This window comes from Brassica rapa, chromosome A02, assembly GCF_000309985.2.
Source record: "Brassica rapa cultivar Chiifu-401-42 chromosome A02, CAAS_Brap_v3.01, whole genome shotgun sequence".
In the NCBI taxonomy this organism is placed as follows: Eukaryota; Viridiplantae; Streptophyta; class Magnoliopsida; order Brassicales; family Brassicaceae; genus Brassica; species Brassica rapa.
Genome location: NC_024796.2, coordinates 14,449,690 through 14,460,701, shown reverse-complemented (window position 1 = coordinate 14,460,701; position 11,012 = coordinate 14,449,690). Strand labels below are relative to the sequence as shown.

The following is an 11,012-nucleotide window of genomic DNA, read 5'->3' as shown; positions in this document are numbered from 1 at the left end:
AGTGTATGCTACTCCTTCCGTTTTTTAAAATGACGTTTTTGCAAGAAGAAAATTTGTTTCAAATTACATGTTGTTTTCTCTTTTTAATGTAAAAGTTATTAATTTTATGTAATAGTATAACTTTTTTATTCCGAAAAATATTTTTTATGGTTGAATGTGGTTAATTAGATCATTAATTATATTTTATCTAAAAATGTACAAAATTAAATATTTTATTAAACTATGTACTCAACTCCAAAACGTCATATAAAAACGGGAGAGTGTTATAAACAAATTGTGAAGACTTTAAAATTAATAAGGACATAAAAGTTTGACTAGTTAAATGCCATGTTGATTTTAAAGACTTTAAATAGCCGAAAGTCTTTGACAGGCTGATAGCCTCGTCCCCTATTCGGGCCTAATACTAATCGGGCCTAATACTAAAATAGCATTACGAATAAAACTAATAATAAGAGTTACATAATAAAAATTTCCGCCTTAAAGGCCAAAGCTTGGGAAAAATAGGTGGAATTTATAGAACCACAAATTGATAAGGTAAAAGATAGTTTTCGGTTGTTTCATTTCAACTTGCTTCAAAATAGAATGTTGGAGAAAATCGGACTTAAAAAAATAAGAATTTGAAGAACAAGATGAACTAGTTGAACTAGAGGATTCTAAATATCGATCGGCCAAATTAATGCTCATGAATCAATTATGGTTTAGTCAATGTACTAGGATGGAGCATGCAGATAATATAGATGTTTAATGGTTTAGATTATGATTGACAACTTATGATTATATAGAAGCCTTTCGCCTTTACACTTGGAGATAGAAAAATTGATATGAGCAATGTTGTATTTGAGAGAATTACAAATCCATGCAATGCATATTAAGATGGATTTTTGGATTTGATGGATGTGATTTACGACGTTGAATAGCCGGTATTTACTTTAAAACTAGCTTTTCATCTATAACTTAAGAGTTTGGAAAATTTCGGCATTATCTTAGAGTATTAATGGGGATTATTAAATGGTGGTTCTTAACGGAATATAAGAAACCGTACTTTTAACTAAAAAAAATAAAAACTGGTTCTTAAATATTTTATATCCCATTATATCCCAAGAAACAAAAATGTTTTTGCAAAATCATTTACGATTGTAAGAAGCAAGAACCAATTATTTTTACCAAAAAAAAGTAAGAACTAATTAAAAAGTAATTGTTTTGATAGTTGATTAAAAAAAAAAACTCAAAGCATAGGATCTAGGAAGGTGGGTCCCTCTAACTCCCACAAACACACTCACATTTGTCAATTTTTCATCACTCATATTTTTCATTATTTTATTTTATTCATGGCCTATAAATACAACCCTAATGCCACATTATACATAAACAAAAAACAAGAAAAGAAAACAAATTTCAGAGAAAAAAATACAAATCATTCTTCTCGACGATTAAATAGCTTCTCCATGGCCACCTCCGTCGACAACCGCCACTATCCCAGCCTCACCTCCGCCATGAACGCCGGTGTCGTTCGCTCCTTCAAACGTCCTCCCGTTCCTTCTCGCTCATTCGACAGCCACCGTCACCAAAACGTTCAAACCGTCGTCAGAGGAAACGAGAACACCGACGGTTACGACTCAAGCGACGACGAGGACGAGAGCCACAACCGTAACGTCTCATACTACATGACAATGGTTCACAAATCCAACAGCGATTTAGAGCCGTCGATTCTAGACTCCCGAGACGAATCCACGGCTGATAACTGGATCCACCGTAACTCCTCTATGGTACGTCTCACCGGAAAACACCCTTTTAACGCTGAAGCCCCTCTCCCTCGCCTTATGCACCACGGCTTCATCACTCCCGTTCCTCTCCACTACGTCCGTAACCACGGACCTGTCCCAAAAGCCGACTGGTCCGAATGGACCATCGAAGTCACCGGACTTGTCAAACGTCCGGTGATACTCACCATGGAACAGCTAATCTCTGAGTTTCCTAGCCGTGAGTTCCCGGTCACTCTAGTCTGCGCCGGAAACCGCCGCAAAGAACAGGTCCTAAAATTTTAGGAGCCCTATTATTTAATATTCAAAATAAAATATTTTCTAAAATTTTCAAATGAATTTTTTTATTTAAAAATCTTAATTTTATTAACATAGAATTTATCTATATATAAACCATAACAATATATAAAATTCATCTAATATGTTTATTTATTTCATACACAGAATTTGTTTATTTTATTTTACATTAATTATTATTTGTAGACCACTCTACAAAAAGTGTATATATAAAGTTCATAGTTTTTGGCTAAAAAATAAATAAAGTTCATAGTTTTAAAATGGGCCCCTAACATTGAAATGTTTCAACAGAACATGGTGAAGCAGACGATAGGATTCAACTGGGGCTCCGCCGGAGTCTCCACCTCTCTTTGGAAAGGTGTTCCTCTCAGCGAGATCCTCCGCCGATGCGGTGTCTACAGCAGGAGAGGCGGAGCTCTCAACGTCTGCTTCGAAGGAGCAGAGGATCTTCCCGGAGGCGGCGGGTCTAAATACGGAACAAGCATCAAGAAAGAGATGGCCATGGATCCTGCGAGAGATATCATATTAGCGTACATGCAGAACGGTGAGCTTCTCACGCCGGATCACGGGTTCCCGGTTCGGATCATAGTACCCGGTTTCATTGGCGGGAGGATGGTGAAGTGGTTGAAACGTATCATCGTCACGCCTCAAGAATCCGACAGTTACTATCATTACAAAGACAACAGAGTTCTTCCTTCTCTTGTCGATGCTGAGCTGGCAAATGCTGAAGGTAAATTATTTTTACCTTTTTCCCACTTTTAACCGTGGTAATAATTTCGGATTACCTTCTTGTGTTGCAGCTTGGTGGTACAAACCGGAATATATAATCAACGAGCTTAATATAAACTCGGTGATAACAACACCTGGTCACGAGGAGATACTGCCTATTAATGCATTTACCACTCAGAAGCCGTACACATTAAGAGGCTATGCTTATTCTGGTAATTGTTTTTTTACCATGGTAATTAAATTAAGATTCAAAGTTCTGAGTAAATATTTTTGGTGATGTTTTAAACAGGAGGAGGGAAGAAGGTAACGAGAGTGGAGGTGACTCTAGACGGAGGAGAGACGTGGAGTGTGTGTGAGCTTGACCACCAAGAGAAGCCGAACAAGTATGGCAAATTCTGGTGTTGGTGTTTCTGGTCACTTGACGTTGAGGTTCTTGATCTGCTTAGCGCCAAAGATGTAGCGGTTCGAGCCTGGGACGAGTCTTTCAACACCCAGCCTGATAAACTCATCTGGAACCTCATGGTAACCTCTCTCTCTCTCTCTTAATTTGTTTTATTATACTATAGGATAAAATAGTTTATTCTTTATATATGATTTGATTAACTAGAGTAGTTAATTTAATCCCGTTATTTATATTTGTCCTCGTCCTACAGAGTTGGAACTACTGTGCTATCGTTGATGATATTTTAAAAACGTGTTACCTACCATCTTTTTTTTTTTGCCAAATTTTTTTTTTTTGCCAAAAGTTACCTACCATCTTAGTACAACCCTAATCAGTAATCAACATGGAACCAAGAAAAGTTCTTTAATCATGTTGTACAGTCTATTTTAGTGGTGTAAGTGTGATTATTTGATTCATTTCCCTTCATGCGGGCAATTATATATTAAACTTTGAAAAGTCTTAAGTCCATGGTATCCAGCTAATTAATCAAGAACAAAAAAGTTTTGTTTTACAAGACACTATCATATCTCAGTAAAACAACACTATTATATAATGTTTGACTAAAGCAACACTGACGTTGACTGGTGTTTAATCAGGGAATGATGAACAATTGCTGGTTCAGGATCAGAACCAACGTGTGCAAGCCTCACAGAGGAGAGATAGGGATTGTATTCGAACACCCGACCCGACCCGGAAACCAATCGGGTGGGTGGATGGCAAAGGAACGTCAACTTGAGATATCCGAGTCAAACCCTACTTTGAAAAAATCAGTTTCATCTCCTTTCATGAACACTTCCTCGAAGATGTACTCAATCTCCGACGTTAGAAAACACAACTCAGTCGAATCTGCATGGATCATTGTTCACGGCCACGTCTACGACTGTACACGTTTCTTGAAAGATCATCCAGGAGGCACTGATTCGATCCTCATCAACGCAGGCACTGATTGCACCGAAGAGTTTGAAGCTATTCATTCAGACAAAGCCAAGAAGATTCTTGAAGATTACCGTATCGGTGAACTCATCACCACCGGCTACGACTCTTCCCCTAATGTCTCCGTCCACGGTGGCTCCAATGTAGCTCCTCTGTTAGCTCCCATCAAAGAGCTTTCTCCTCCAAAGAACATTGCATTGGTCAACCCACGTGAAAAAGTCCCAGTTAAACTCATTGAGAAGACTTCTATCTCTCACGATGTTCGTAGGTTTCGATTCGCATTACCATCTGAAGATCAGCAGCTTGGTCTACCCGTTGGGAAACACATCTTCCTTTGCGCCAACATTAACGATAAGCTTTGTCTTAGAGCCTATACTCCGACCAGCACGGTCGACGCCGTTGGACATATCGACTTAGTCGTCAAAGTTTACTTCAAAGACGTTCATCCAAGATTCCCCAACGGAGGGCTCATGTCACAACACTTAGACTCGTTATCAATCGGTGCGGTTTTAGACATCAAAGGTCCATTAGGGCACATCGAGTACAAAGGCAAAGGCAACTTCATGGTCAACGGTAAACCCAAGTTTGCCAAGAAACTAGCCATGCTAGCCGGAGGAACAGGCATCACTCCGATCTACCAAGTCATTCAATCTATACTAAGTGATCCAGAGGACGAAACCGAGATGTATGTGGTTTACGCAAACCGAACCGAGGATGACATACTTGTTAGAGAAGAGCTAGAAGGATGGGCTAATAAGCATAAGGAGAGGCTAAAGCTTTGGTACGTTGTTGAAATCGCAAAAGAAGGTTGGAACTATAGCACTGGGTTTATAACCGAAGATGTGCTTAGAGAACACGTCCCGGAAGGTTTAGAAGGCGAATCGCTTGCGCTGGCGTGTGGACCACCTCCTATGATTCAGTTTGCGTTACAGCCTAATCTTGAGAAGATGGGTTACAACGTGAAGGAAGATCTCCTGATCTTCTAAGAATGGTTCAAACTTTATATATAAGCAATAACAGTTATTGCTTTTGTAAATACATTGTTATTTGGGTGCTTTTGTTAGAGTTTGTATTCCAAAATGTATAATATATTGTATTTATCGTTTATGTTGTTGTTGATGATTATGGTATTTATAATGATAAATGATGAAAGCATCACGTAACTCAAAAACTTTTCGTGTCTTGTCTTTAATTGGAGTTACAGTTACTATGCTGGTCGTCTAATAAGTGGTTGTAGCTCAGACATCATATCATGTGTTATTTATTCAACCACGCCTGGTAAACGTTTTGTACTCTAATGCCGGGTTCCAAATTAGTTACCACTTGTGATTGATTGTGTTGCTTTCTATTGTCAGTGACGAAAAAGATAGAAAAAACATACAAAACACGTTTAATGCAACTATACACTTTTATGTTACAGTGTCTCTTCGATACAAGAAAGGTGAAAAGATCTAAAGTGGAGTTTCGGTTTGTCCCGACAAGATTTGTGGTTTGTATGCATTTTACATTAATACAAGAACAGCTGATAAGGAGAGTAATAAAATACTTTTCATATTAGCTAAGAAGAGAAAACATGATCAACGTGATTAAAGACTTAATGTCATGAATATACTACTTCAGTGGACAGTGATAATCATTAGTCATTTTGAAATTGAATACTTTGAATATTTTCTTGGTATCAAAACTGAATTACATGTAAATATAGTAAGTAATTAAAGGTTTATGAGTCAGACACCCTACTAATCTATACTATTAAAAGGGAAGAAGTTCTAAAAAATCTATTTAAACAAGGTTGTTGGACTATTTCATTAAACTTAGCTATTTTTTTGGTCTTACCTTATATTTCTCTAACTATATTAATACTTTACATAATTTAAAAGGCAATTATCTCATGCAATCAATTATTAAGATTTGATCTTACATTTTTTATATATAAACTAAATGATTAATCTTATCATAAAAATATCAAATGGTCTAAACGGGTTAGAAATTTAAATGGAGTTAGTAAAAAAAACTGGTTTAAATAGAACATATTTATTTACTTTACAAATTCTAACAATGCATATGATACGTTTTATTAAATTTTCACAAATGTAAAATATCTTGCGCTTTAAATCGGGTAGTTTAGGTTGTTTGAAAAAAATATAGGATAAATAATTAACTATTAATTATTTGAATAAAAAATATTCGAGTCATTTTTTGTTTGCATAATTTGGTTTATAAATAATATTTTAGGATATTTGGTTATTTAAAAATTAAATATAATTAATATTTGTATGTATATAATTTGTATTTCAAAAATTTAAGTACTCATTTGGTTCTCAGTTCGGTTTCTATTTTTCGGTTCCAAAGATATATGATATGCTCGGTTATATATAAAATTTAGCTTAATTTTGATTTTTTTTTCAGTTGGGTACGGTTCAGTGCATCCGGGTAAATGTACTCAAACCTATATATTATCTTATATATAAATTATGTAAGAAAATTTTAATTAATTTTAAAAATAAACCTGCGCTTTCTAAGCTCGGATCAAAATCTAGTTTAGTTTATAAATGTATGCGTACTAATGTGCATATATTTGTGTCCTTGTTAATAATATAGTTCCAGTCCCCAGAGCCATGCATGCTATTCTTTTTCTTCACAACATATTGGGCACTCATAATTTTTTTTTTTTTTTTGAAATGCCCTACGGCCTGGTCCGGTCGGTTCCAGAGAAAACATACTTATTGAATCTCATAATTTAAAATCTCACTAGAGCTTGACCCGCGCACCCGCGCGGATGTTAGTTTTTTAATGTTAGTTTTTTTCATAAATGAATATATATTTGTATAAGTGATAATATATATTTTAAAATTTACCCGTTTATTTTTTTTTTTAATATGACATTTCTAAACACAATAATTTTTTTTAATATGACATTTCAAAATTTTATGATTATGTATAAGAAAATTGTTGTATACTCCCTATGTTTTTTAATATAAGTCATTTTAGAATTGTGTACATAGATTAAGAAATCATTAATTTTTTATATTTTCTAAAGAAAAACATCATTAAATTATTTATCTAAACACAAATCAACCAAAAATAAAATAGAAAGTATATTATCATTGGTCATATAACATTAAGTGTTAATAAATTTTATATAGAAAACCGAAAACGTCATATAATTTGGAACATAAAAATTCTTCTAAACGACTTATATAAAAAACAGAGAGAGTACTATTTATTATGTATATGTGGAATTAGTAAAATAATTACATATAATGTATGTAATTGCGAAATGTATATATGGAATTAATTATTTTAAAACACACATATTAAATAGGAAAAGACAAAGAATACTAAAATCTAGGTTTATTAATTATTGTTGCCATTATTTTTAGCTAGAATTTGATTTGGAAATACATTAATTGAAGAGAAAAGACAAAAATCCTAAAAGGTAGGTTAATTAATAACTCCAGTGGCATGTCATTGTAAATATAGTGGAAAACTAAGGGATAATCTAATTTTGTACTCCTCTTTTAATAGATTAGATATAGACTAATATATGCAATTTGTCTATATATCAACTTACCGTTTTAGACATAAGTATCTCAAAAATCGAATCGATATCCACAAAGAAGTATAATAAAATATATATGTCGGTCTCGAATCGCCTCAGCAATGTAAATGAGAAATGGAGAATGAAAACAATACACATACGTTACGTTTTTGTCTTCGATTATTTACATACACTATATTCTAACGCGTCGATCTCATACGATATATATTCTAAACGCTTTGATGATCCAAACCATAAATTTCTCCTACCATTTATTTTATGAAAATTCTTCAAATGCTTAGGGGCATCAATATATCAAAGAAAAAAAATCAGTATATCAAGTTACCTTTTTAGAGCTTTAATTAGCAGAGAAGGAAACTTCCTAAATAAAGAAAGATAAAATAAAATGGAAAGGAAAGGAAAGAAAGAAACGAAGAAGGTAGGCAAAATAAAACGTATAGCCGCGACCTCGTGTAACAAGGGACGTCCCGACCACTGCGGAGACGGCGAGACGCTTACTGAATATTTTCTCTCTTAGTTTTTTCAAAAAGGACGTTGTTTCGTACTCGCAAGGGTCAAGTGTGTACTCCAGTCTCTCTCTCTAATATCATAATACAAAACGATACACCCTTCTTGTAGTTTGTCTTTAATCTAAGTTCGTGATATAATCTAAGTTCTAATTAGTTCTACATCATAAATGTCTTGTGTCTCGACTTACCTAGGTCTTGTGAAAATGACGTCTGAAATTTGAAGAACTAGTTGTCCTTCCTAGAACTGACTTAACTATTACTTGAACATTAATCAGTGCTAAACAATGAAAGTTGGCAGTCTTGTATAAAACAATGTCAATTTAATATTTAATATTTTGTATGCTAAACAAAAATAAATAAAACATAGTTTCCAGTTTGCTTTTTTTTTTCAATGTATTTGGTATGTTTATTAGGAGTATATATATATGCTAAGTTAGCTCATTGAGAAAAAAAAATACGAAAGTAAATAAATTAGAAGGCTAGCTACTCTTTAGTTAAAGCTTTTGCCTTTGTTTAATAGGAGGTTTAAAATAATATTTTATGAATAAAGCATTGAAAAAAAAACTGAAAGAGGTGAAAATAGTATCATGAGTGAAAAAAAAAACTTTTTTAAAAATTGTAAAGGACCCATATAACATATGCCAAGTTTTTATTGGTCTAACATTGTAAAAAATAAATATAATAAAATTATAAAATTACATACTGATATTTTTTAGAGACTTATCATAAATGTTCATGATCTAATATATATATAATATTTTTAGGGTCAATTATTATTTTGAAACTTAGTTTTGTCGTTTCATGAAACTATTAACTACTTTACTTTATTACCAACAGAACAGGATGATTAAGTTCACCAAATGCGTCCCTTATGGCTATTAAGAGTCAAACGCAAGGATGACCAGGGTCATGATTTATGAAGGCGTCATATATTCAAACCATTGCTCCATTAATTGCTAATTCGTCAGATTAGTTTGTTAATTACGATAAAGTACAAAAAAAAAATTTATGAAGTACAAATCTTACTATTGTACTGATTAAGTAGCTCTCAGCCAACGGGCAGAAGATGAACTATTTAGATTATTCAAAGATTTGTGGGCTTCCAAAAGCATTGGGAATGGCTCCAACTAAGTTGGGAAATATATTAACTAAATCTCCATTGCCAATTTGCCACCATCGTTGGAGTTATTTATCTGTCCAAGTGGGAGAACGAATTATAATTATCAGAGGAATTTCTTTAAAAAAAACAATTAAAATATAATTCATTTCCAACCCAAAAAAGGGGATCCGGTGAGTTACAATCCGATTATCAGAGGAATTTCTAAATCCTAGTAGTTGGAAAAAATAAATCCTAGTAAAATAGTTTATGTACAGAAATCTACTATGGCATTTTGATAAACTTATCAATATAGCTATGACTCTAATATCAAAACAAGTTATTTATTACTCTAATATTGTGTGTAATCATTCATTAACTTATATTTGTACACTATTTATAACAGTTGAATAAGTAATACTGTTCATGCAAGCTCTTGTTTAGTATACTGTGAAGTCAATTATATGTTTTGTCAGTTGCTCACTATTACATAAACCAATGTTGACATAGTTGTAAAAAATACCAAACCCTATTGAAACCCTATGTCTGATTAATATTGTCCAAGTTGTAATCTTGTCTTAATGTGAGACGTTAACATCTAATATAATGTCTGACCCGAGAGTTGATTCCGATCACAGTACAAGTCTTTGCAATGAACTATTCTTTTTGACTTTAATTCACCGTTTAAATTTAAACATTCTTAAAAAAATTATTCATACATTATTGTTACCCGGCTATATTCTGTTTGGCACGTGAATTTGAAAATATCTACTGAAATTATAAAGTGAGAAAGTGAATGAAATTGAGACCACACAAATACATAACTATGTCCCTTGCTTAACACGTCTGAGTCATTATCATAATATAGAAAAAAAAGTAACGAAAATTTAGTGTCAGAAGTAAATAGTTATTTTAGGTTGAATTTTCACTAGAGCTAAATCGGGTATCTTTTATTTATTTATTTTTTGACAAAAGAAGGTCACAACATTTGTTTCAGGCTTTTACCAAAAAAACATTTGTTTTCAGATTTAGAGACCCAACATTGAGGTGCAAGGCCAAGAAAAAAAAAACTACTCATAAAACTGTGGTAGTTGTAGCTCAATTCTCGTTAGAATTTGCTTCCTTAGAAATATACTCTATAATCCTAAAACTAGCAATTAAGTTGAGTAACTTGAATTACGTGCCATCTCCATAACGCTTTTTCCTATACAAATTACAAATCTGGTTTTATCCCAATAAGCTAATTGCCTAGCGATAGTGATCTTGTGGTTTCTAGTTTATGAATCAATTCTATTACAAATGAAATCTTGAAGATGTTTGCCCTTTTTAAACCAAAAAAAAATCCTAATAATATAGCAAGGCCCTTTTACCATACTATCTTTAAAGTTAGCGTGGTTTACGATCAAAAACGTTACATGTAGTAAAATCATATAAGGACAAAATGTTTTGTAGGTAGGCCAACCACTTTCCTATAATCCGTACGCTCTCTTCTAGTAAAATACTAAAACGTATCTCTCTTAAACACAAAGAGAAGTTAATATAGAACTAGGTTTGCCTTAGTGCTTTATTTGTTGAATCTTTGAAGCAATTAACGTTTCCGAACATTACAAACTTAACATTATTGCTTTCCTATATTATAAAACTATAATTCTAACTTATTATTTTATTCCTTTGCTGTTACACC

General features: G+C 33.2%; 1 protein-coding gene across 1 annotated transcript; it reads left to right on the top strand.

Annotated features, from left to right (window-relative positions):
* The first annotated feature begins 1,100 nt into the window (after positions 1 to 1,100).
* LOC103853097 (nitrate reductase [NADH], clone PBNBR1412) lies at positions 1,101 to 5,316 on the top strand. The gene is made up of 5 exons (XM_009130003.2): positions 1,101 to 2,030; positions 2,349 to 2,787; positions 2,858 to 2,998; positions 3,076 to 3,308; positions 3,825 to 5,316. Exons 1-5 carry the CDS (start codon positions 1,329 to 1,331, stop codon positions 5,145 to 5,147), a joined length of 2,838 nt encoding a protein of 945 aa, XP_009128251.2. The 5' UTR covers positions 1,101 to 1,328; the 3' UTR covers positions 5,148 to 5,316.
* The last annotated feature ends 5,696 nt before the right edge of the window (positions 5,317 to 11,012 follow it).